The sequence below is a fragment of the Canis lupus genome, chromosome 8 (assembly GCF_003254725.2).
Source record: "Canis lupus dingo isolate Sandy chromosome 8, ASM325472v2, whole genome shotgun sequence".
NCBI classification, from domain to species: domain Eukaryota; kingdom Metazoa; phylum Chordata; class Mammalia; order Carnivora; family Canidae; genus Canis; species Canis lupus.
The window spans coordinates 29,011,652-29,039,095 of NC_064250.1; the positions used below are offsets into that span (position 1 = coordinate 29,011,652).

The following is a 27,444-nucleotide window of genomic DNA, read 5'->3' on the forward strand; positions in this document are numbered from 1 at the left end:
GGCCAAAGGCAAGCGTGGGCTGGGATTGGCTGGGGCAGCGCGGGGAGGGCGGGGGGAAGCAGGGGAGACGGTTGTAGGGCTCTTGCTTGTGCCCGAGCCCGTGCGGCCTGAGGGGCGCGGAGACTCAGGGGGAGGGAGACGGCAGCAGCATGGCGGCCGGGTATGAGCCGCCCAACCCTCCTCTTCCCCGCTGTCGCCGCCGTCGCCGCCGGAGTCGCTGGGACCTTTTAGTCTGCGCGTGTTAGTTGTAAGCCCGCTGCCCGCCCGTCAGCCCTCCGGTCCACCCGCCCTCCTTCCTTTCTCTGCCGCTGGCAGCCCGAGGGTCGGGCGGGCCGGATAACTCCCACTCCCACTCCCACCCCACCCACAAGCCCCAGGGCCGGGACCATGGAGGACGTGAAGCTGGAGTTTCCTTCACTCCCGCAATGCAAAGAAGACGCCGAGGTGAGTTTGTCCCGTGACTGCCACGCACAGGCCTCACTGTGTGGCTCCTTGACCGCGGGGCGACCCCAGGCCCCAAACGTCGAAGTCTCCAGCTCCACCGGAGCCCTGTTGCCTCTTGAGGCCGTCTTGGGACCTCGGGTGGAGCTCCGGGACGGTGTACCTGGACCCTCATTCACTGAGTATCTTTTCCCCCCTGGTGGAGGGGCTGCCGGGTCTCATCTACTTAATAAAAAGGGGAGGAGAAAAGTAGGTATCCCCCCGCCCCAACCCCCAGGCCCGGCTTCGAGGACTTACTCTGAGTAAGGTTCCCCTTTTTATTGCTAAGGAAATACGAAGGTAATGTTTTAAATCTCAATTTGAGAGAGATTTGGTGTCATCGATTTGCTTGTGGGACACATGGCCCCCACACGTGAAGTAGATCTGGGGCCTCAACTTTCGAAGTGTGCCTTCAAAAAGTTTTCCAAGGTAGTTGTTTGGTTTTTTTTTTTGTTTTTTTTGAGGCAAAACTGTGACCCGCAGAATAAAATGTCATGAAGCTAGCACATTTAAATCTAAAAACTTAAATCATGAAACTTGCCCTTTGGAAGGGAGTTGATAGAATGAAATTCTTTATAACCTTTCTCTTGATTTCTAACTCCAGATTTTGTTTACTCCATCTTCTTCCTTGTCTAACGTTTGTATTGAGTTTTTCCCCCATCTATTGCTAGTTTAAAACACTTTATGGTGTTGCACACTACTAAAATATTTCTAAAGACTAAATTCAGGGATACTCGGAAAAAACAAAAGACAAGGATACTCAATTATCCTCTAGTAGGATTGAGAAAAATTAAATTTCTAGTTCTAAATATCTTAAAAATAATTGGAAAGCTATATTTTTAAGAAACCATTCAGTTTACACCAAATATTCTTTTGAGTATCTTCTTTTGGGGTTCTCATTTTTTATTTGGAGGGATCCTCTGCTCGTGGTAGTATTTTTTGAGAATTTCATATTTTAAGGGTAGACAAATAGGAAAAAAATTGAATTTAGGTTAGTTTAAAAAATAAATTTACACTTTTCTTTGTTTAATATGGAATAATGTGAATGAGGAATATGCTTTTTGTCCTTAAAGTGATTTAGTGATTTCAGTCTGGAAGCAACCTTAAGGAATAATATAGAACATTCTCTTTTTTCAGGTGAAGAAATTGTAGCTTATTGAGAATAAGTGATATGCCAAGGTAACAGTAGTGTAAGACACAGTTGAGGACCTTGGTCTCTTGATTCCTAATTCATTGTGGGTTTGTTTTTTTGTTTAAAGATTTTATTTATTCATTCATGAGAGACACATAGAGAAGGCAGAGACACAGGCAGAGGGAGAAGCAGGCTCCCACTAGGGAGCGGGATGTGGGACTCCATCCTAGAACCCCAGGATCACGCTGCCCTGAGCTGAAGGCAGAGGTTCAGCCACTGAGCCACCCAGGGATCCCCCTAATTCATTGTTTTTAATATACCTCCATTCTTTCCTGCTCTGATCTTTAAAATTCTAGTTTAAAATATTTACAGACTTGCATTTAATCTTTTATTGTGTATGTGTCTTATTCCTATAAAAATTATAAAATCTTACTGGGAACATAGCTTTCTTTCCTGTGCAAGGACAGATGTAATGCTTAAAGCCTAGTAGATAACGACACAAGTATTGTTTACTGAAAGCCAATTTATTGTTTTTTTCATAGCATTGTATGTTTGTTTTCTTTTGGTTGCAACTGACAAAAAACCAACTCAGACTAGCTTAAGCAAAAAGAGAAGAATTAAACCCAGAAAGGTAGGGATGCAGCTGGTCTCAGGGACTTGACTAGACAGTCTCAATTTATGAGAACTGCCTCTGCCTCATCAGTGCTTGTCTATACTTTCTCTCAGCGTTTCTGCTTTTACTCTGGCTTCTCCACAGATAAGGAGTTTGACTGCCAGCTGCTTCAAGGTCACATCCTTACAGAGCTTATTACATTGAGGAATAATATCTCTCTAAGCTTCAGTATTTAAAATCTAGAGGATTGGCTTAACTTAGGTCATGTGTCCATCTTTTGGATCAGACCCTATGCCATAAAGTTGTGAATACAATGAGGAGCCCAGTCTGGGTCATATACTCACTTCTGTGGCCAAGGTTGCCGGGGAGGGTGTGAAGTTTATCATGGATAGTCCTACCAATACCCATAGGAGCATTCCCACAGAAGATGGAGGATGCTTTAGATGGAGGGTGCTTTCTGGCAGACAAAACTATAAATAATCATTAAACAGGGCATATAGTTACTCCTGATAAACTAATAAAACAATGTTAATTTTCTAATTTCTTTTTTTTTTTTTTTTTTTTTTTAATTTTCTAATTTCCCATGAGATATATAAAGTGTCAAATGGTCTTACATAGTTATGGTGACCAGCCAATTAATAGTGTTCTTCCACCCAGGAAGCATTTCATGGAAACCTAAATTACAATCCAAATCTTGTTTTAGTAAAAATGGAATTGAAGTAGAGAAATTTTTAATGCATTCTCTTAATGATGTGATCAATCTATGACAGTTTGATGATCCGATCACCTGTATAAGAATATCAGTTCCTTGTTTTCTGAAATACCAGTCAAGGCATTCTTTCAGGACAGTACTAGCCAAAATTTAGCTGTGTTCAGATCAGTTTGCAAGAAGATTGTCACTCCTCTGTTTAAAACTTTGCTGTGATTTCCCATTGTTTGCAGGATGAAGTTCAAACCCTTAACCTTATTTGCAAGGTTGTGTGAAATCTGGCATCTGTCTGCCTTTGTAACCTCATTATGAACTACTCTTTCCCTTGCTCCCTTCTGTGTTTGCCCTAGCCATGTTCATTTTCTCTCAGTTCCTGGAATGTTTTGGTTCCTGCTATACACACCCCTCCCCAGTACTTTTGCATTTGCTATTTTCCCCTGCTGTGGCCACCAACACTACCCTTGCCCTCACCTAATTAACTGTTTGGTCTTGGGTTAGATCTCACTTTAGGTATCCTTTCTTGAGAAAGGTGTTCCCTGATTTTGCCAATTCCTTCTGTTCCCCTTTTGTACCCTTCCACTCCCCAGAATAGTTTAATCCTCTAGGTTTATAAGTCTCTGTAGCACTTGGTACTTTTATACCTACCTTTTAACAGATATTCTACTTGTAGTTTTGGTCGCTTATTTGCCATGATATTTCCATGAATATTTCACAAGGTAGTTTATTCACCAATATGTTCCTGTCTTATTGCCCACTCTTTCTTGCACTTAACACAGTGTCCAGTTATATATCATAAGCTTAACAAATGTTTGTTGAATTAATGAAAGAATCTTGATTGGTGTTGATAATAGAATCTTGTGACAAGATTACAGTAGTTTCTTTATAGGTATGAAGAAAAGAACAGCTTACGTTATCAATTTTTAAATAAATTAGTTGCATAGTTAGGGTTATTGGTTTTATAATTAGAAATTAATGTTTTCAGATAGAAAATGTAATATAATTTATTTCAGTTGCAATTTGGCAACTGAAATGTTACTTTTTTTCTCTTTTGATGCCCATAGTACAGAATAAAAAATAGGAATTGCTTAATATTTCTGATTGAGGGCCTTTAAATTTAGAATGATGCTTTTTAAATCTGACTGTAGAGTAGAATCACCCAGGGGGCTTTTTAAAAAATAACCATTCCTAGACTCCACCATCCCCTATTCTGATTTAACTGGTCTGATAAGGAGTCAGATAATTCTGATGGCAGCCAGGTTTATGAGTAACTAACTTCAAAGCATCTTACTTGAATGCCCTTCTGCCTTTTGGTTTTAGAGTGAAAAACTCCTTTTGCCTTTGGTTGAAGCGAAACTTGAAATAAGAATGAGAATTAAAGGAAAAGGCTTATTATGAAGAGGGCTACCATTTTTGGAGGAGAGAAACTGCAATACTATTTTTTCTGTTTTGTGAATGTCCCAGCTCTAGTATAGTATTTTGATGATTTTTTTTCTCTGAACGCTCCTCCCATCAGCTAAAATTCATAATCTATTTTGGTATTTCTAAAGGTTGTTAGGTTTCATCCAGCCTGATCCATCTGATAATAAGGATTAAGTTTTTATTTTGTTTAATGGTTACAGCCTATATCCTTTGCTGTGTTTATTTACTTATTTACTGATCTTTGGACATTTTTATAACATCTTTCTATCCCCTAAGTGCAATTTTATAGCTCACATAACTGCATTTGTTTGAGAAGGAAGGAGAAAACCTGAAAGTCCTACCTTCTTCAATCATCAATTGAGGATTGATGATTGAAGAATTTTTCATTACTGAATTTATTTTCATCAGAACCATAGTGTGTTTCACAATTAGGGGTATTTTGTTTTAGCTGCTTTGCTTTGGTTTGAAAAAATATAGTTGGACTGGTTGCTAATCATTTAAGTTTGGGGAACTGATTCTACTAATTAAGTACAGTAGTAACTCACAGTAGATCATTGGGAATCTGCCCCATTACCACTACTATCTCTAAACTGATGGATTTTAGCAGCAACGTGGGCAGGCTGAGATTAAGATTGAGTGTGATACAGGCAAGACTTGGTTGGTAGAGATGTTCAGACAGATGGACATCTAGTAGAGCAAGAGTGTGAGCATGAATGACTTAAAATCTTGATTTAGTATGCTAAAGGTATTAGCAGAATTGGTAGAGAAGACAGGATTAAGATTTGTTTTGTAGGGTAGTTATCAGGGCTAGGTAAACAAAGAGGGTAGACTCTGGAGGTCAAAATCGAATTCTAGCACTAGGAATAGTTTAATGAAATCTTCTGTGACAGAAAGCTTTTAGATTTCAAAGGTTTCATGCCTATTATGGCAAATTTGATGCTTACAGAAACAGGCTGTATGGTTTACTGTCCGGTGAATAGGAATAATTTTTCATTCTCTCCTGCTAAACAACTTGCTTTTTACTCCTATAATATCTTCCTTGTATAAATACAGCATATACGTTCTATTGTATACAATCATTTGGAAGTTCAAAATTCCTTTGAAACCTCTTATTTCACTGAAAACTTAGGTAAATTTTGCATTCTATCCCATGTGGTCATGTTTATTTAATTTTATTTATTTATTTTTAAAACAAACTTTTTTTTTTTTTAAGATTTTATTTATTCATGAGACACACAGAGAGAGGCAGAGACACAGGCAAAGGGAGAAGCAGGCTCCACGCGGGGAGCCCAACGTGGGATTTGATCCCGGGTCCCCAGGATCAGGCCCTAAACCGCTGAGCCACCCGGGCAGCCCTGGTCATGTTTATTTTAATATAAAAATGTTTTAAATTAGTGGTCAGTGAAAACCGTTTTTCTCAAAAAAAAAAAAAAATCTTTTGATAAAATTGGTAATCCAGAAGGAAGCACATTTATCCTGTGTCTTTGCCTTCTGGCATAGATATTGCCAGATATTCCCTGGAATATATGTACACCATTTCACTATATACATCCTCTTTTTTTTTTCATGCACAGTTTAGAAATTTCATTTTAGGTAACTCAAAAGTACACATTTCTTCAATTGCTATTCTTTTTTACTCTCGCAACTGGTAAGTTTCTTTGGGAAGATAAGACGGTTAGACTAAGAATTAAGAATAGGAAGAAAGAAGGAAGGAAAGGAAAGGAAAAAGGAAAGGAAAAAATCTAGCATCATACATCTCCACAATGTATATCTATCATGTGCTTATTCTGTGACAGGCTCTGCTCAGTGTTAGGGATACAGTGATGAAAATGACAAGAGTCTTTGGCTTAAGTTCTTTAAAAACTTTTTAGTATAAAAAGGTTATAACATATCATTAAATAAGAGATACATAAACATTCATTTTGTACAAATTGATTACATTTATTCCTTGGAAATTAAATACATTATTTCTTTTTTTATATATGTATATATATACTTTATTTCTATAAGTTAATTATTTTATGCAGTCAGAATTTGTTTAAATACAATTATGTCTGCCATATAGTTCCTTCTTACATTGAGTGGCTATATAGTGTCAATGTTTCTGAAGTCAGCTGCTTAGACTCAAAGTTACTTAGGCTCTCAGTGGCTAAAGTAGAAATATAAGAGAGAAAATACCTTTTCTTTGGGGGGGTGAGCAGAGAGAAAGGGAAGATCCTAAGCCAGAGCTCCATATCCAGCATGGATCCTGAGGTAGGGCTTGATCTCACCATCCTGACATCATGTCCTGAGTTGAAATTAAAGATTTGGGGATGTTTAGCCAACCAACTGCACCACCCAGGCACTACCTTTTCAAAAACATCTTTTGGAAATTCCTTTAGTAAGAGTCTACTGGTAGTAAACTCTGTTTTTGTTTGTATGGGATTAATCTTTTACTTCACTCTGTTCTCAAAGATGATTTTCTGAGCATATATTCTAGATTCATGATTATTTCACCACTTTCTATGTATTCTTCAGTCTTCTGGCTTTTATTCTTTCAGTTGAGAAGTCAAGGGGAGTCTATTTAATCTCTTGTTCTTATTTGCATGTTTCCCCCTTTTTAAAAAAAAAAAAAAGATTTTATTTATTTATTCATGAGAATCAGAGAGAGAGAGAGAGGCAGAGACATAGGCAGAGAGAGAAGCAGTCTCCATGCAGGGAGCCTGATGTGGGACTCGACCCTGGGACTCCAGGATCCGCCCAGGGCTGAAGGCAGGCACTCAACCCCTGAGCCACTCAGGTGTCCCCACATGTTCCCTTTTTTTTAAGGAGGAGTAAAATTTACAGAGTATAATGCATAGATATTAAATGTGCAATTCAGTGAGGTTTTTTTTTTTTAAGATTTTATTTATTTGAGAGAGAGAGGGAGAGCGAGCATGCACACAGCAGTGGGGAGGGGCAGAGGGGGAGAGGGAAACAGACTCCCTCCTGAATAGGGAGCCTGATGTGGGGCTTGATCCTGGGACCCTCATATCACAACTGAAGCCGAAGGCACACATTCAACTGACTGAGCCACCCAGGTGCCCCAAATTTTGATAAATATATAGACCAGTGTATTACTCTTATCAAGATATAGAACATCAATGTAAAAAGTTATATCACATACATTTCCAGGCAACCCCTATCCTATTCCAGATAGGCAATGAATAATGATTTTTATAACCATAGTTTAGTTTTATCTTCTTGTACTTCATATAAAAGGAATCGTGTAAAAGGGGCCCTATTGTTTATGACTGTTTTTAAAAGATTATTTATTTTAGGGCAGCCCTGGTGGCCCAGCAGTTTAACGCCACCTTCAGCCCAGGATGTGATCCCAGGATCAAGTCCCAGGTCAGGCTCCCTGCATGGAGCCTGCTTCTCCCTCTGCCTGTGTCTCTGCCTCTCTCTCTGTGTCTGTCATGAATAAATAAATAAAATCTTTAGAAAATAAAAGATCATTTATTTTAGAGCATGTGTATGGATGGGGGAGGGGCAGAGGGAGAGAATCTTCAAGCAGACTCCCCATTGAGCATAGAGCCCAACTTGGGGCTCCGTCTCACCACATGTGAGACTACAACCTGAGCCAAAACCAAGAGTTGGATGCTTAACTGAGTAAGCCACCCAGGTGCCCCTATTTATGGCTTTTTTTCATTTAACATAATATCTGTGAAACTCACCTATATTGTGCTTGTAAGTAGTAGCAGATTCTTTTTTATTGCTGAGTACTATTTCATTGTATGATCACTGTCATGATCTTGGGGTCCTGGCATAGAGCCCTGTGTGGGGTTACTTGCTCAGCAAGGAGTCTGCTTGAGGATTCTGTCTCATTCCTTCTGCTCTTCCCCCTGCTCATGTGTTCACGTGCTCTCTCTTAAATAATTTTTTTTAAAGATTTATTTATTTATTTATTCATGATGGGGGGGGCAGAGACACAGGCAGAGGGAGAAGAAGGCTCCACGCCAGAAGCCCAGCACGGGTGCGGGGAACTTGATCCCGGAACTCCAGAACCATGCCCCGGGCCAAAGGCAGGCGCCAAACCGCTGAGCCACCCAGGGATCCCCTCTCTGAAATAAATTTAAAAAAAAAATTTTTTTTAAGTCTTTTGTGCCCTCTTTAAGATATCTTTGCTTTTTTCCAAGGTTGTAAAGATATTTTGTTTTCTTTTAGAAGTTTTATCATTTTTGCAGTTGTGTTTATACATACATTCATCAAGTATGTATTAAGTGCCTATTATGTGCCAGGCACTGTCACCGAGTGTTGGAAGTAGAATGCAGCAGTGAAGACAGGTTAAGATGTTTGTGTGTGAGGAGGAGTCAAGATCAGAATTGATTTTATTTTCCAAACATTTATCTATTGTTCCAGCACCAGTCATTGAAAGACTTTCCATTGAATTGCCTTGTTGTCTTTTTAGGAAAATTAATTAGCTGCATATGTGAAGGTCTTTTGGACTCTATTCCATTCCTGTTTGCTTTTAGTCTACAAAAAGAAATTCTGTTCATGTTTGGTATACTATTTACCTGTGTATTTCTTTCCCCTTTTCTAGCTTGGGATTTATTCACTGGGCTGCTTATTTCAGAGATGTGCTGTCTTTAACCAGTTTTGGAAAACTTTTATTACTATCTTGTGTAACATTATCTCTCCTTTATTTTCTTTCTTCTCCTTTTGGAACTTAGACTTCATGGATGTTAGACTTTTAAATTCTATTTTATATGTCTATTAACTGATTCTATTTTCCAACTCTGAATTTAGGTAATTTCTTCAATTCTATTTTCCAGTTCATAAAATTTCTCTTTATCTACATCCTTTTTTCCCTTTAGCCTATCCACTGATTTTTAATTTCAATTGTATTTTTTCATTTCTACATATTCCTTTCAGTTCTCTTAAAAAAAATTTCTTAAACCTTGGTCATACTTTTGGTGCTCTCATTTCTTTTTCTTTTTTTTTTTTTTTTGTTCTCATTTCTTTTTATATTAAATGTATTATTTTTCATTGTCCTAATACCTGCAGCCTTTGTGAATGTGATTCAGTTGTATCTGGTTTTTATGGTGGTCCATTTCCTCCTCTTTCTTTAAAAATTCGCATTTATTTGTGAGCTCATTGAAACTCATCTCTGTGAATTATTTCTGGTCTAGATTAGGATATGCTTCTCTGCAGAAGGTGCATTTGCTTCTCCCAAGAATCCATGGACACTATCTACCCAGGATCATTTGACATTGAATTTTCACTTGGCCTCACAAAAATCATTGAATTGTAATGCCAAAGTTGAGTGAAGGCCAGATTGTGGTTAGGAAGATCCCATTCCACCACTACTACCACATTCTACTCAGTTTCAAAGCTAAGAAAGGCAGGAGTATTCATTTCTATGGGGATGAGGTGAGTTTCCTTCCCTCGCCTATCTCCCCAGTTTATCATTCACTGAGACTGTTGCCTATTGGAATCTCAGCTTTCTAGTGTGGATCTTTTTCTTTTTCTTTTTCTGTTTCTTTTTCTTTTTCTTTTTCTTCTTTTCTCTTTCATCTTTGATCAGGTCCCAGGCTTTGTCTTATGTCTCACATGTACAGGATATAAAATAAGGCCATGATGAGGATGTGGAACAGCTGCAACTCCCATACATTGCTAGTGGAAGTGTAAATTGGTTTTGGAAAACTTTTGGCAGTATCTAATAAAACCAAATATAGTGGGGCACCCGGGTGGCTCAGTGGTTGAGCACCTGCCTTTGGCTGAGGTTGTAACCCCAGGGTCCTGGGATTGAGTCCCACATTGGGCTCCCTACAGGGAGCCTACTTCTTCCTCTGCCTGTGTCTCTGCCTCTCTCTCTGTCTCATGAATAAATAAATGAAATCTTTAAAAAAACAAACAAATATAGGCCTACCCTGTGACTTAGTAATTCTAATTCCATTGCTACTTTTTTTAAAGATTTTATTTTTTTAAGTAATCTCTATATCCAATGTGGAGCTCAAACTCCTAACCCTGAGATCAAGAGTTGCATCCTCTTCCAACTGAGCCAGACATGCACCCCTCCATTGCTGCTTTTATAGCCAAGAGAAATAAATGTGTAAGTGCATCAAAGGACATAGAAGATAATTTTCACAGCATTTTTATTCATATTTGCCCAAACTTGGAAGCTACTTAAATCTCCTGCAACAGGACAGTGAGTAAATTGTGGAATATTCATACAGTAGTATATTGTACAGCAATAAAAAGGACCGGACAGCATGTATGAATTTCATAGACATTAGGTTGAGTGAAAGAAACCAGACATAAAATAGTAGTGATGCGATTCCATTAATATTAAGTTCAAGAACAGGCAAAACTATAGTGATAGAAGTTAGCGCTCACTTCTGTAAAGAGGATATTGCCTGAGAAGAGAAGGAGGGAACTTTCTGGGATGACGAAAATCTTGACGTGGGTAGTAATTACATGGATGTATTGCCTGTGAAAATTCATTGAGCTTTACATTCAGATTTGGGTGTTTAAACACTTCATTGTGTGTTCTTTGATATCCCGTTTTAAAAGAACAGAAAAAATATAAGGCCATGAGAAATCAGATCCTCTCAGGATATGACTTCTCAGAGTTTATAGTCTACTAATACCATATTGCCAAGATCCATTTTCAACATTAAAGACAAAAAAATACTTTCTGTTCATTAAAAAAAATTGCTGTCTCTTTTCTGTAGCCAAACTCAAGAGGTTTGCTACTTGAGGTGCATTAAACTGAACACAGCCCAAGGAAGTATTGAAAACAGAATTTTGGGGCACCTGGGTGGCTCAGTTGGTTAAGTGTTTGACTTGATTTTGGCTTAGGTTGTAATCTCAGGGTTGTGGAACCTGTTTAAGATACTCTCTCCTAAAAAAAAAAAACAAAAAAAAAAAAAACAAAAAAAAAGATACTCTCTCCTCTCCCTCTGCTTGCTTGCTCTCTTAAGAAGAAAGGAAAAGAAAGCGAAGAGATTTTTATTAATTTGTCACAAGGAGACAGGGAAATGGTTCTCAAAGTACTGTTTCCCCCTTGGGGTACATGGATGAAACTTTTATTCAGTGTGCTAGGGAATAAGGCCAGGGGAGCTTGATACATTAAGGAATTTACACATTTTATTACCTAGGCACTTGGTTTCAGCTGCTCATCTTAGTATGTGAACATGCTAGTGTATACATTGTATGTTCAAAAAATGGTTGTAAAACCTTGCCCATGGGAGATCTTAATTTTATAATGAACTAAAGGTAACCTTAGGGCAACTCAGAGGGCTTCTATGCAGGTCCTCAGCTCCAAACTGGCTCATGGAGGAGGGTATTTGATGGAACACCTAGCCATAGCTTCTTGTTCTGCAAAACAGACAAATTCTTTCCTGGCTTTAACATTTCTACCTTATGTGTTAGAAATATTTTTTGACTTGGAAAATCTAGGTGAAGAGTAAAGGAAATTTCCTAGCACTATATTTAACTTTTCTGTAATTCTAAAATTATTTAAAAGTGAAAGTAGGTTTTTTTTTTTTTTTTTTGAGAGGAGGGGGAGCAAAGTAGAGGGAGATATTTGTTTTTTTATATATAGATTTATTTATTTGAGTAAGAGGATACAAGGGGAGGGACGAAGGGAGATAGAAGCAGACTCCGCCAAGTGCAGAGCCCGATTTGGGGCTCTGTCTCATGACCCTGAGATCGTGACCAGAGCAGAAATCAAGAGTCTGACACTTAACTGACTGAGCTTCCCTGGCACCCCTTGTTTGTTTGTTTGTTTTATTTTTTATTTAAATTAAGTTTAGGAGCACCTGGGTGGCTCAGTGGTTGAGTGGCTGCCTTTGGCCCAGGGCGTGATCCAGGAGTCCCAGAATTGAGTTCCACTTTGTGCTCCCTGCATGGAGCCTGCTTCTCCCTCTGCCTGTGTGTCTCTCTCTCTCTCTGTGTCTCTCATAATAAATAAATAAAATCTTTAAAAAAAAATAGAATTTAGACTGGAGAGCAAATACACAAATGTACTTCTAAGCAGGTCACTATGTAGAGTTGTAGAAATTGCAAGAAGCATTCACTGGATATTAGCTTAGCACGGCACATATTTTCTGCAAATTGTTTCAATCACAGAGCATTTAAAATAACATTTTGGGTTAAAAAAATAAATTTAGTTAACCTATAATGTATTATTAGTTTCAGAAGTAGAATTTAGTGATTCATCAGTTGCATATAGTACCCAGTGCTGATTACATCAAGTGCCCTGCTTAATGCCCATTACCTGATTACCCAATTCCCCCAGCAACCCTCAGTTTATTCCTTGTAGTTAAGAGTCTCTTATGGTTTGCCTCCCTCTCCATTACTTTATTTTTCCTTCCCTTCCCCTATGTTCATCTATTTTGTTTCTTAAATTTCACATATGAGTGAAAACCATTTGATATTTGTCTTCTCTGACTTAGTTTAGCAGAATACTCTCTAGTTCCATCCACATCATTGCAAATGATCCAAAAAGATTTCATTCTTTTTGATGCCTGAATGATACTCCATTGTGTATACATACCACATCATTATCCATTCATCTGTCAGTGGACATCTGGACTATTTCCATATTTTGACTATTGTGGACATTTCCGTTATAAACATTGGGATGCATGTGCCCATGCATGCATCTCTGTTTTTGTATCCTTTGGATAAATACCTAGTAGTGTAATTGCTGGGTAGGGTATTTCTAATTGACATACAATGTTACATTAGTTTCAGATACATTACATACTAATTGGACAGTTCTATACACAGCTCAGCGCTCTCCATTAAGTGTAGGTAAGTTCTGTCATCATACAAAGTTATTCCAAATTATTGTCTATATTCCTGATGATGCTGTACTTTTAATCCTTGTCACTTATTTTATAACTGAAAGTTTGTACCCCTTAATCCCTTTCATCTGAAAATAAAAGATTTTTTTAAAAAGCTTTTCAAGTTTTTGTTTTTTTTGTTTTTTTTTTTATGATAGTCACACGGAGAGAGAGAGAGAGAGAGAGAGAGAGGCAGAGACACAGGCAGAGGGAGAAGCAGGCTCCATGCACCGGGAGCCCGACGTGGGATTCGATCCTGGGTCTCCAGGATCGTGCCCTGGGCCAAAGGCAGGCGCCAAACTGCTGCGCCACCCAGGGATCCCGCTTTTCAAGTTTTAACTTTAGAAAACTCATTTCTCTTTATAATTCTGAGTTTTAAGCAACTAAGTTAGAAACTTTTGGAATGTAGTCCATTTATAAATGAGGACTATTTGCACCATGTTTGATTCTTCGTATCAATTCACTGTAACTGCTTTTTTCTTTTCCTGATTTTTCTATTTTTTTAAAGAATTATTTATTTTGGGGATGGAGGGGCAAAAGGAGAGGGAGAGAATCTCCAGCTAACTCCCTCCATATGAGGGGTCTGACACAGGGCTTGATCCAGATGATCCTGAGACCATGACCTGAGCTGAAATCAAAAGTCAGGTGCTTAACCGACTGAACCACCCAGGTGCCCCTCTTTTCCCAACTTCTTCCCTTTTTTTTTTTTTTTTTTTTTTTTAACATTCATTCATTTTGGAGAGCCAGAACACAAGAGGGAAGGGCAAAGGGAGAGAAAATCACAAGCAGACTCCTGCTCAATGTGGAGGCAGGTGCATGCAAGGGGAGGCGGGGGGCAGAGAATCTTACAACCACAAGATCATGTGAACGGAAACCAAGAGTCAGGTGCTTAACCAGTTGTGCCACCCTGGTGCCCCCTTTCCCACCTTTTAAAATGTTTTCTGTCTTCTGCTGTTGGCATTTTGCGTTATTTCCCAACTTGTTTGTTTTGGTCTGCATTCCAAAGACAGAATGAATTCTATACTTTTGTGAAATGTATCTTTAAAGGGAATCAAACTAAAAGACAGGATCTTAAGCTCAAGTAAGATATGAAAAGGGCTGTTTGATAAGCATTTAGAGGTTTATTAGATCAGGGATGGCAAATACCTGTCACTTAACATTCTTTCATCCATTAGGTATACTTCTCACTAATCGCAGTACTCTTCTTGAATCCTTCACACTTAGCTATCTACTTGGTTAGAGTTGACATGAATCACAAAATAGCTATTTGACATTTCTGTTTTGGAGGATCAGTTTTGAGAAACTTCTAGAGTTTGTGTTCTTTTAATTAATGAACGGGTCCATCCATTATATGAAATAACATCATTGTAATTATGGAAGTACAATTATCTAAAGAATACCTTAATCTTTGTTTCTTGTCACTTAAAATTTCAGGTGTTTGTGAAGCCAGTTTTAATTTATTTATAGAATATTCTTAAAGTACAATGTATTCTTTAAATATCCATATATTCATATGTCACATCTTTAACTTTTAAATGGGTAACATTTTTTATATGTCATTTACTTTTATTCTCATGTTTTCTTTCCATCTTCAAGGAATGGACCTACCCTATGAGACGAGAGATGCAGGTAAGGTAACCTTTTTGTTTTTTTAAGCCAACCCATATTACTAGTACCATTATTAAATAACATTATTTCACAAAGGATTTGAGCCCTGTTGGCTCATGATTTCATGTAGGTTCATCATTGAGTATTTTAAATAATCAGCATGTTTAAGGTTAATCATGGATCTTAAAAAGATGGGAAATGAATTGTTTCCTTTTTTCCTTAGATTAGAATCATGGACATAGTAATAAATGTATGTGTAAAATGAGTCACTTTGTTTTTTCTTATCTGAAAAATTTGATACAGTATTTTTATTCCTTTTGAAAAGTTTCCTTTCTCTGTTTGACTAGTTTAGAAAAGTCCAAAAGAATTGACTATAAGGCAAATCACTCCTGAGTAATTGTTCCTCTTTGTGTCTGATTTCCAGTCAACTTCCATAATGAAGTTTCCAGAAGACTGAGTTGAATACTCCCAATATGGAATGATAAAGTGATAGTTAACCCTTGTAGCAGATTGTTTTTCTTTGTATTTCTTACCATTTACACTCTGCTAGCCCCAGAATCAAGCAGTGTCTCCTGTTCCTGGGAATACCTTGACTTATGAAAATGTTTCATTTCTTTAGTGAAAACTCTCTTTTTAAAAGTAGCTTAGTATCTGTGAGGCATTTTATTTGGTGCTTTGGGGAATACACAGATGAGTAAAGTGTAATTTCTGCCACAAGAAGCTGGTAGGAGAAATCAGACCTATACTCAAATAATTACAGTTTTTCATAGAACTGAACTACAAAATTATACTGTATTAGTATCTAGGATATGATATAGTCCAACTGAAATCTTTTTATGTTGAACTCACATAGAATAAATTTTAATCTAGCATTTGGAAAGTATTTAAACAATTTAAAATTGTTGAAGCTCTGTCAGTAGGCAGATATTTGGTATTGGTCTTTTTTAAACTTTGCAATACTTTTATTAACTAAAGATAACAACACTTCTAACCTTGTGTCTTGAGCTACTTTTGATTTGGCTAAATAAGGTTTTGTGTAATTCCAAAGGGGTGATTTTCTTAATGCCTATTTTATTTCTAGACTGTATGAGAGAGAATATAAATAAAATTAGAGATGTTTTATTAATAAGTCTAAAAGACAATCATATAGGGGCACCTCTTTGGCTCAGATAAGAGTTGGATTCTTGGTTTTGGCTCAGGTCATGATCTCATTATCATGAGATTGAGCCTTGCCTTGGTCTCTGTGCTGGGCATGGAGCCTGCTTAAAATTCTCTTTCTCCCTTTCCTCACACCCTCGGTCTTTATTTATTTATTTTTTTATATTTTATTTATTTATTCATGAGAGACACAGAGAAAGAGAGAGAGGCAGAGACACAGGCAGAGGGAGAAGCAGGCTCCATGCAGGGAGCCTGACACGGGACTCGATCCTGGGACTCCAGGATCAGGCCCTGGGCTAAAGGCGGCACTAAACCGCTGAGCCACCAGGGCTGCCCACACCCTCGGTCTTTTAAAAAAAAAAAAAAAAAAAAAGGATAGTCTTACAATATGCTTATTTTACCCAAACTGCTTTTAAAAAGGCACTGTGGAAAAAATAAAAAAATAAAAAGGCACTGTGGAAGTTCACATTTCACATTATCTGACTTTTCAAAACCAGATTTAAACTTTAAATGTTTCACCTGATATATAAAGCACATCTGCATTTCTTTTCCCAATCATTGGCTCAGTGTGGCTAGGAAATGTTCCTTAAATAACAAGCTGTTTTGCTAAAAAAAATTATTATAACAACTATGGAAATACTCCACAAATCCACTCATATGGTATATAGTTTGTATAGATTTAAATTTTTAATGGTCAATATCTCTATTTTATTTTTCCTAGGAAATTTTACCTGGACTGTTTCTAGGACCATATTCTTCTGCTATGAAAAGCAAGGTATGAACTTTAGGTTAGGTTCATCAAAAGACTATTAACCAGCTTTTTTGAAATAAATTTTTTAGTAGTAGGCGTTTTATTTGAGGTAAGATCCACAAATATTGCATGTCAGCCTGGAGTACCAACCTATTTACATTTTACTGGACCAGTCATTGTTAGGTATTTCACAACAAATCACAAATGAGCTTTTCTATGTATTATTTTTCTTGTGAAATCCATGTATTTGAAAGATTTACTAAATAATTGACTTTTTATCCTCTAAAATATTTGACATCTATCATTGCTAATCGTATCTTCTGAACGATGAAATAGAATTAAATCCTAAAACAAGTATATTTGACATTTTAATCTTTCCTTATCAAGTGTAAATGTGTGTGTGTGGAGGGGGTGTGTACATGTGTATGCACATGTATCTTAATTGATAAAATCTTCTGTTTTTGCAAACTTCAGAGACCTATGCTCCAGGTCGTAAAGTATTATATCATATATATCTGTCTCCTGTATAGTCAAACTGAAATGGATTTCATTCATTACACAGTTAACAGGGTAGATCTCATTTTACTATATGCAGCAATGTTGTTACTTCCTAGAAGATTCAGTCTTATGAATTATGACAATGCTACTAATTCATTTTGAATTATAATGTGAAATACTGTATTGCATGCTTTCCCCAATACTCTATTTAGAAGTCAGTATTTTGTATGATATCTATCTACAGTAGGTTTTTTTAAAAATCAAAACAAAAACAAAACTAGAATTTTTAACTTTAATGATTTAATTTAATGTATTTATGAATTTTAGATGAATAGGGAGTTTTTTTTTAAAGACTTTATTTATTTATTCATAGACACAGAGAGAGAGAGGCAGAGACACAGGCAGAGGGAGAAGCAGGCTCCAAGCAGGGAGCCCGATGTGGGACTCGATCCCGGGTCTCCAGGACCACACCCCAGGCTGCAGGCAGCGCCAAATTGCTGCGCCACCAGGGCTTCCCAATAGGGAGTTTTTTAAATTTAGAGTCATTTCTTTGAAACTGGAAGGCTTTGTCACTGTTGGCATATGTAAGAGTAAACCTAGTTTTGATGCCCTACAGCTAGGATGGAAAGGGTAGGGTGTTGGTAAAAAAAAGTACTAAGGAAAAGATAGATAACTCACAGACTTAACTGTGAGTTACTTAAGATAAACAAAAGCCAAATAATGTAGTATTCACAAAATACTGGCCTTCAAGATAGTTTTAGATTACTTGCTTTTTGTATGCCTACAGCATTTTATAAATATACTTATTATAGTATTTGTCAGATTAAATTATAAGTGTTTACAGATCGCCTCAAAACCTCTTCCCCCTCAGTTTCACCATGCTCTAATTATTAGACTGAGGAAAAGTTTCTATGGCAAAATTTGATTATTTCCCATTCTGAATCACCATACTACAGTTTATATCCCTTTTTTATACCATCATCCAAAAAATATGTAACAACAAATGATAATAGAGACCAAGAAACCTAAACTCCTTTTCTAATACTCATTTAGTTAAGCCTACCTTTTATTGCATTCAGATACATTTGAACTGTTTCTTCGTGTATAATTTTTCTGTGATTTGTAGGTATGAGATAAGATTATAATTTGCTTTATATAAATGAAAACCCGTTGAAAAGTAGAAAATATTCTGTATGCTATTACATTTGAGTTGCATTTTGTAAAGGTTTGTTTTTACTAGTAATAGTCTCATATACATGCCTTCAGTGCTTGTTAAACCAGGTTTTTATCCAGAGTTATGTGTATCTTCTATGGTTTCTTGCAGTAATAACGTAGATATGAAAACTTCTTTATATATTACAGATCTATATAAACAAAAGAATAGATGTTGAGGGGCACCAGGGTGGCTCAGTGGTTGTGATTCTGGGGTCCTGAGATCGAATCCTGCATCAGGCTCCCCACAGGAAGCCTGTCTCTCCCTCTACCTATGTCTCTGCCTCTCTCTGTGTCTCTCATGAATGAATAAATAAAATCTTAAGAAAAAAAAAGTTGAATACATTTTGGAGGTTTAATAAATGTGAATATGGAACATAGATTAAATCTTAATCCTACCGAATGCTTACCTCCTTTCTTCTAACTCAGGATACACTCAGGAAATACAGACATAGGAAAATTTGCTGCAAAAATTAACATTTAAAACTTTTGAAAACCTCATTTTCTTAGCTCAGGATGCTATAATAAAATACCATAGACCAGTGGCTTCAACAACAGGCATTTATTTCTCACAATTGTAGAGGCTAGGACATCTGAGATCAGGGTGCCAGCATAGTTAGGTTTTGGTGAGGGTCCTCTTGCTGGTGTGGAGATGGCTGCATTCTTGCTTTATCTTTCCATGGCAGAAAGATTCAAGCTCTCGGGTCTCTTCTCTTACCAGAGCACTAATTCCATGATGGGACTTCACCATAATGACCTCATCTAAATCTAATTACCTCCCAAAGGCCCCATCTAATACTATCATCACCTTGGGGGTTAGGACTTCAATGTACAAATTTTGACAGAGACAAAAATACTCAGTCCATAACAAATATGAATTATTCTTTGATTTCTAACATAGGTTATTGGTATTATTGTTCTGGATTTAATGCAGAAAGTAGGAATTAAATATATAGGAATATAAGCTGAAATTATAGAAAACTCAAGATTCTGAATTCTGATTCCTCTTGCCAGGATGATTTTGTTCATTTATTGAACAGATAATTATTAAATAGTTAATATGTTCAAGGTACTCCTACACATACTTAATATGAATCAGTGAACAAAATCCTTGTTCTTAGGAATTTACATTCTAACTACTAAAATATGTCATTATGATATATAGTATATATGACACATATATACATTATCTAACATGTTACTGTATTCACTGAAACCTGTGATCACTTGCAAATAAAAACTTGATATATCGAGGATTGTCATATTAAATTGTTTTAAATGTAGAGCCAAAAATGTCCCACAGAATATAATATCATTTGGAGTTACCAGTTTTAACTTTAGAAGAATTTTTAAACTAAAATGTTAGTAGTCTGTGAACTGTATAAATTAATTCTGGCTTGTAATAGAAAAAGTTTACTGGGAGAAGCAAGGTATAGTCTAGAGATCTGGGCTCTGGTTGCTGATATTAACTATGTTGGTGATGTTCAGTAACTGTTTATGTGTTTGTAGTCCCTTCTATAGAATAAAGAATGGTAGTCAATATACATGACAACTATTTCCTGAATACCTGCCATACATCCCAGGCATTGTGCCAAACATCTGATATATATAATTCATCCATCCGACCACTCAATGAAAAGGTTAATATTTTCCCCCATTTTCACATGGGAAGACTGAGCCGCAGAGTGCTCAGGTCATTAGCAGAGCTGGAATATAGAGCTTGGGCTCTCAAGACTCCAAAGCCCATGGCTTTAACCACTGTGTAGTAGTAGTGTTTCCCAAATAAATTGTCTTTAAGGTCTCAACAAGCTCTAAAATCATGTAAAATAGGGACATCTGGGTGGCTCAGTGGTTAAGTGCCTTCCTTCAGCCCAGGGCGTGAACCTGGACTTCCGGGATCCATCCCACATTAGGCTCCCTGCATAGAACCTGCTTCCCTCTCTGCCCATGTCTCTGCCTCTCTCTGTCTCTCTCTCTCTGTCTCTCATGAATAAATAAAGTCTTTTAAATAAATAAAATTAAAAATTAAAAAAATAAAATTGTGTAAAACAATCCTATTGAGGATACGTGATATATATTAATCTTGAATCATTGAAATATCTTGCTGATCATTTCAGATATATTATTATAAAAGTAGCTTTAATCCCCTGTACTTAGTTAAGGTTCATATGTGGCTGTATTAATTCTAATGTTCAGTTGTGCATATTTTCAAACATCTATGGTAAAATAAGATGATGTTTTGTATTTTAAACTATTTCTCTCCCTGTCCCTCTTTTTTATAGCTACCTATACTACAGAAATATGGAATAACCCATATAATATGCATAAGACAAAATATTGAAGCAAACTTTGTTAAACCAAACTTTCAACAATTATTTAGGTAAGAATTATTGCTTTGATTTATTAATAAAATGTATGGGCAGCAAACATGTAATGTAGTTTTTATTTCAAGTTGATTTTATTACGGCAAACTTCTCTGTCTTATAAGGATGGTCATGTATCATTTAAAAAATAAGTTTCCTGGGCAGCCCTGGTGGCTCAGCGGTTTGGCACCACCTTCAGCCCAGGGTGCATGATCCTGGAGACCCGGGGTTGGGTCTCACGTTAGGCTCCCTGCATAGAGCCTGCTTCTCCCTCGGCCTGTGTCTTTGCGTCTCTCCCTGTGTCTCTCATGAATAAATAAATAAAATCTTTAAAAAAAAAAAGTTTCCTTTAAAATTTTAAGCAAGTAATACATATAATGCAGAATTTTAAAGATTAAAAAGCATGTATAATATACTGAAAAATTTCCCTATTTCTGTCCCTTATATACTCAGTTCCTCTCTCTAGAGGGATCCACTCTTATTTTTGAGTGGCACCCAGGGTTATATTATATATATATAAGCATATTTCTGTAGATAAACTTTTATTTTTTTACCCTTGCTTTAAAAAGTTTTTAAAATATATTTTAGAGATCACTTCATATCATTACTTAGCTGTATTGTTTTTTTAAACTTGCATGGGGGATGCCTGAATGGCTTAGCAGTTGAGCATCTGCCTTTGGCTCAGGCTATGATCCTGGGGCTGGGGTCAAGTCCCACATCAGGCTCCCTTAGGGGAGCCTGCTTCTCCCTCTGCCTGTGTCTCTCATGAATAAATAAATAATAAATAAAATCTTTAAAAAAATTAACTTGCATTATAATCCATTATATAGCTATACTAAAATTTATTCAACCCGTCTTCTGTTGGGCATTTAGATTGTTTCCAGTCTTTGCTAATATATTGAGTATTCATCTACATGTCATTTAATTCATGTGTGAATATATCAGTTGGATAAATCTGTAGAAGTGGAATTGCTGGAACAAAGAATATGAGCATTTAAAATTTTAATGGATGTTGTAGATTGCCCTCCAGTGACTTCTGTCAGTTTACATTCCCACTCTAAAGTAGATGAGAGAGACTTTCCTTGGTTATCTCTCCAAGACAGAATTATTAAGCATTTTTAATTTTTCCCAATTTTCTAGGGTAAAAGTGATGTCTCATGTAGTTCTGATTTGCGTTTCTCATTATAATGAGTGTGGTTGAGCATTTAATGGTTTTTACTGCTATTTTAATTCTATTTTAAAAATAAAGCATATGTATTACACATGATACAAAAAAAAAGAAAAGGTGGAAAAAAGGTATATAAATAAAGTAAGTCTCTTCCCTCCTCTAAACCCAGCCATCTGGCTTCCCTCCTGGGAGGTAGCTACTGTTAACCCTTAAAATATCATCAGAGATATTCTGTGTGTATATAAAAGCATGTATGTTAAAAATATTTTAAAGTACTGCTTTATTAAAATTTGTAAAAATGAAAGCAACCTGAGTGTTCATCAGTACAACATACTCTAAAATATATTGTGTAAATGTATAATAGAATACTGTAATCCTGAAAAAGAATGAAATATTTCTATGTATGTTGATTTGGAATAATCACTAAGATTTATTCAATTAAAAAAACAACAAAAAAACAAAAACAACAACAACAAAAAACAAGGTGTACAACCCAGTGTATACTCTGTGTTTAAAAATATATACAATATGTTAAGCATATATTCTTGTGTATGTGTAGAAAATTTCTAGTCTAAAAGACCAGAAATCTGGTGATTGCTTCTGAGAAGGAAAATTCAGGGTCTCGGATGCTAGAGGGGCATATTTTTTACTGCAAATATTTTTATACTGCTAGAATTTTTTACCATGTGTATACATTTTTCAGTTAATAGAAACTTACTTTAAAAAAGGAATATCTAGGGATCCCTGGGTGGCACAGCGGTTTGGCGCCTGCCTTTGGCCCAGGGCATGATCCTGGAGACCCGGGATCGAATCCCATGTCGGGCTCTCTGCATGGAGCCTGCTTCTCCTTCTGCCTGTGTCTCTGCCTCTCTCTCTCTCTGACTATCATGAATAAATAAATAAAATCTTAAAAATAAATAAATAAATAAATTAATTAATTAATTAATTTTAAAAAAGGAATATCTAGGGCAGTCCGGGTGGCTCAGCAGTTTAGCGCCACCTTCAGCCCAGGGCCTGATCCCTGGATCCCAAGTCGGGCTCCCTGCATGGGGCCTGCTGTGCCTCTTTCTCTCTGTGTGTCTCTCATGAATAAATAAATAAAATCTTAAAAAAAAAAAAAAAAAGGAATATCCAGGGGCACATGGGTTAAGTATCTGCCTTCAGCTCAGGTCATAATCCTGGAGTCCCAGGATAGAGCCCCATATTGGGCTCTCTGCTCAGCAGTCTGCTTCTCCCTCTGCCCCCCTCCTCCATTTGTGTACTGTCTCTTGCTTGCTCACTCTTAAATAAAATATTTAAAACAAACAAGGAATGTCTGCATTCTAGAATTAGATTTAATTTTTTTCTAATTATAAAAGACATCCTTATTCTTTATAGATATTTTAGAAAATATAGATTGATGCCAAGAAAAATATAAAATAATCCCTAATTCCACAACCGAGAGGAAACGCTTTAGTTAACATTTTGGCATATTCCTTTTAAATCTTAACCCTATTATACATGTGTATTATATCTACACTCATATAGACTTAACATATATTAAAAATAATGCCATATTTTAAATGGCTATACTAGAGATTTCTAATTTATATAGTTTTTGTTTTTAGTATCAAAATGTCCTAGGTACAGCTTTTTTTTTTTTTTTTTTTTTGTTCCTTTTTAAAGATCTATTTATTCATGAGAGACAGAGAGAGAGGCAGAGACATAGGCAGAGGGAGAACAGGCTCCTCACAGGGAGCCTGAAGCAGGACTCAATCCCTGATCCCAGGATCACACCTTAAGCTGAAGGCAGATGCTTAACTGCTTAGCCACCCAGGCATCCCACAGCTTTTTTATCCCAGTGGAAAAAACCCTTTGTCCTTAGGTTCAGAATATTGAATTATAGACTGATAATTCTGCTAATAGTTTTGTTTTTGTTTTTTTAAAGATATTATCTTTTTATAAATACTTTATTTATTCATGAGAGACACAGAAGGCAGAGACATAGGCAGAGGGAGAAGCAGGCTCCACGCAAAGAGCCCGAAAAGATTTTATTTTTAAGTAATCTGTACACCCAACGTCGAGCTCAAACTCACAACCCTGAGATCAAGATCTGAGCTGAGGGATGCCTGGGTGGCTCAGTGGTTGAGTGTCTGCCTTTGGCTCAGGTTGTGATCCTGGGGTCCAGGGATTGAGTCCCTTATCGGGCTTCCTGCAGGGAGCCTGCTTCTCCCTCTGCCTATGTCTCTGCCTCTGTGTGTCTCATGAATAAATAAAAATAACATTTTTAAAAAAAGGGACACCTGGGTGGTTCAGTGGTTGGGCATCTGCCTTTGGCCCAGGGCATGATCCCAGGATGCTGGATCGAGCCCCACATTGGGCTCCTTGTGGGGAGCCTGCTTCTCCATCTGCCTGTGTTTCTGCCTCTCTCTCTCTGTGTCTCATAAATAAATAAATAAAATCTTAAAGAAAATCTTAAAAAAAAAGATCTGAGCTGAGATTAAGAGTTAGATGCTTAGGGATCCCTGGGTGGCGCAGCGGTTTGGCGCCTGCCTTTGGCCCAGGGCGCAATCCTGGAGACCCGGGATCGAATCCCACGTCAGGCTCCCGGTGCATGGAGCCTGCTTCTCCCTCTGCCTGTGTCTCTGCCTCTCTCTCTCTCTCTCTGTGACTATCATAAATAAATAAAATTAAGAAAAAAAGAAGATTTAAAAAAGAGTTGGATGCTTAAAAAAAAGAAAGAGAGAAAGAGTTGGATGCTTGACTGGCTAAGCCACCCAGGCTTTCCAACTGCTAACAGTTTTTAATATTCAACATGACATGTAGTAGAATATTTTAAGATTGACTCTGAATTAACTTTTTTTTCCCTGTAATTTAGCCTACATAGTCACTTTAGGAAACAGTCATTGTTAGAATCCTTTTGGGTTTTACATTGGATTGTCCTTGGATACTGAGTTTCAGCTTCTCTGTGATAAGCTCTGAATTTATTGAAGTTGTGACAACCTAAATGATTGCTTTAGTACTTAAACGATCACTAAAGAACTGTAATTTTTAAGGCAATATTGACTTTAAGAATTAATTTTGAATCTTAGTTAAATATTATAGTTGTATTACTAAACTGGTGGTCTGGATAAGTTAGAGAGGGAAGTTTTTCACAAAATAAAATAAGCCTAGCATATTAATGATGTCTTCTTATTGGTGTTTTCCAAAAAACTACAAAATTGTAGGACAAGTGGTTTTTTAGTGGGTTTTGCTCTACTGAAGGTTAGTTCAAGCAATGGATGTTTGACTCATGGCTCCCTTAGACTTCTATTTTGCTTACCTTCTCTTTCAGAGAAAGGGGTTGTGCTTCCTCGGAATTGTCCTCAGTGGCATTGTGAGGAAGGGTCACAGGGCTACTCAAAGAAGAATCTTCTAGTCTATGGGGAAGTTAGTAGAAATAGAGTAACAATAAAGAATACAAACAGTTTTTGTCTTTATTCCAGGTCCACTCTGATCTAGAGGAAAGTTTTCTTCCTGTCATTTTTCAATTTTAACCAGATAGATTTTTTTTTTAATGTAAAAATATCAGAAATGTTAACTTATTTAAGGCTTTAAATGCTATGCGTTTAAGCAGTATACAAACTATGACCAAGGTCTTGGGAATATGATGCTTTGAAAGTTGTTTCGCATTATTTTCATGGTTGTCAACAAATTTTGAAGTTTCTTGTTTGTAGAGTTTTGTCTGAAAGTGTGCTTATCACAGAATATTCTATTTTCAGATATTTAGTCTTGGACATTGCAGATAATCCAGTTGAAAATATAATACGTTATTTTCCCATGGTAAGTATCAAATATTTTATTATCACTTATAATTTATGATTTGTCTCAATTATGGTTCTAAAAATTTGTAATAGTTGCATTTGTAGCCTTTTGGAAATTCTTGAATTAAGGCAATATTAATATGAGTCAGCAGTAAATTTTTTCAATATATTTTGTTTTACTCTATGTATTTTATGCTTATGCTAATCCACTTTTTCTTAAAACACACTGTCTTGCCTTCAGACTAAAGAATTTATTGATGGAAGCTTACAAACTGGAGGTAAGTAATACTTTCTTAGTGTTCATTTTTAGATTATGTGTCATAGTTAATTTTTTAGTTAACATTTGTCTTAAGTGCAGTATATGGAGGTTGCAATTGTAGGTAATAGACTATTCCCAAATTTGTGTTTTCCCAATTCCTTGTTTCATTTGGATAGGCTTTCTTAAATATCCCTATAAGTATTTTCAAATTTTTGAGTCAGCTTTGAATCCCTTGAATTTCGGGATCCCTGGGTGGCGCAGCGGTTTAGCGCCTGCCTTTGGCCCAGGGCATGATCCTGGAGACCCGGGATCGAATCCCACGTCGGGCTCCCGGTGCATGGAGCCTGCTTCTCCCTCTGCCTGTGTCTCTGCCTCTCTCTCTCTCTCTCTCTCTCTCTCTCTCTGTGTGACTATCATAAATAAAAAAATAATAATAATAAAAAAATAAAAAAATAATGAATCCCTTGAATTTCAAAGTTAAATTGTAAAGTTCTAAAGTTAAATAAATATCCAAGTGATTTGTATAAAATATAAAATGTTTAAGAAAAATTTATCTTACTATCTTATTTATCTTATTAGTATTATTTTAGTTGCTGAGTTAGATGTTTTTTTGTGAGAATAACTATTTCTTATTTTTCAGGAAAAGTTCTTGTCCATGGAAATGCAGGGATCTCCAGGAGGTATGAAGTTAAAGATTATTTTTCTTTCTCTAGCATTTAATTAATGAGCTCTGTTTTCTATTTTTTTTTCTAAAATTTTTTCCCCCTCTTCAGTGCTGCCTTTGTTATTGCGTACATTATGGAAACATTTGGAATGAAGTACAGGTAAGAAAGTACTCTGAAACATAGCCATGTTTAAATTCTCATTAAAATGAAGCTTAATTGAAAGTTTGGGAATTTGCAATTGATATCCTGATTTTGTTATCTATTTATGTTGATTAGTCAGGCTCTTGTATCCCACGATTAATTAGCCTCTTAACCTTTGTAGCTTGTCCACCTTGTATATATCTACTTAGGCTAACATTTTGTGGTTTTGGGGAGTTAGTGCTAACTGTTGTTAAGAAGCCAAGGTAGTTATATTTGGAAATAATCATGGAAAATTATTTGCTGCTAGAGAATTGTGTAGTCCTAGTTTAAAAACTTAGATGCAGATATTATTTCTTCCCTTGCTTAAAAGGCTAATTTATTATGTTTTCCTTTAACGGCAATTGGATAAAAAATTACCTAGAAGTTGTTTCAGGTTCTTTCACAATTCAGTGTAGTCTTTCTTAACCAAAATCAGCTTTTCCAAGCGTATTGCCTAGATAAAAAAGAGAGCCCTGAAATAAATGCCTGACCATTGTACATTGTTTCCTTTTTTTTTAAGTGTGTCTTGTACAAGTTAGAAATCTTGTAATCATTGGCAATTCCTTGTCTTTCACTCCCCATCTCCCAAATTTATCATTACTAATCCTCTTTTGCATCCTAAAATATACCTTGA

General features: G+C 36.6%; 1 protein-coding gene across 3 annotated transcripts in view; it reads left to right on the forward strand.

Moving 5' to 3' along the window:
- The first annotated feature begins 55 nt into the window (after positions 1 to 55).
- STYX (serine/threonine/tyrosine interacting protein) overlaps positions 56 to 27,444 on the forward strand; it is a 40,855-nt gene continuing 13,466 nt past the window's right edge. The window contains exons 1-9 of one of the 3 annotated variants that reach the window (XM_025442387.3): positions 57 to 247; positions 372 to 444; positions 14,763 to 14,795; positions 16,654 to 16,707; positions 20,676 to 20,773; positions 25,665 to 25,725; positions 25,948 to 25,984; positions 26,606 to 26,645; positions 26,739 to 26,789. In XM_025442387.3, coding sequence (XP_025298172.1) covers positions 388 to 444; positions 14,763 to 14,795; positions 16,654 to 16,707; positions 20,676 to 20,773; positions 25,665 to 25,725; positions 25,948 to 25,984; positions 26,606 to 26,645; positions 26,739 to 26,789 — 431 coding nt within the window. In that variant the 5' untranslated portion in view covers positions 57 to 247; positions 372 to 387. Of the gene's footprint in view, positions 445 to 14,762; positions 14,796 to 16,653; positions 16,708 to 20,675; positions 20,774 to 25,664; positions 25,726 to 25,947; positions 25,985 to 26,605; positions 26,646 to 26,738; positions 26,790 to 27,444 lie in introns of all 3 variants that reach the window. The other 2 variants (XM_025442386.3, XM_049113177.1) reach the window with 2 other exon arrangements.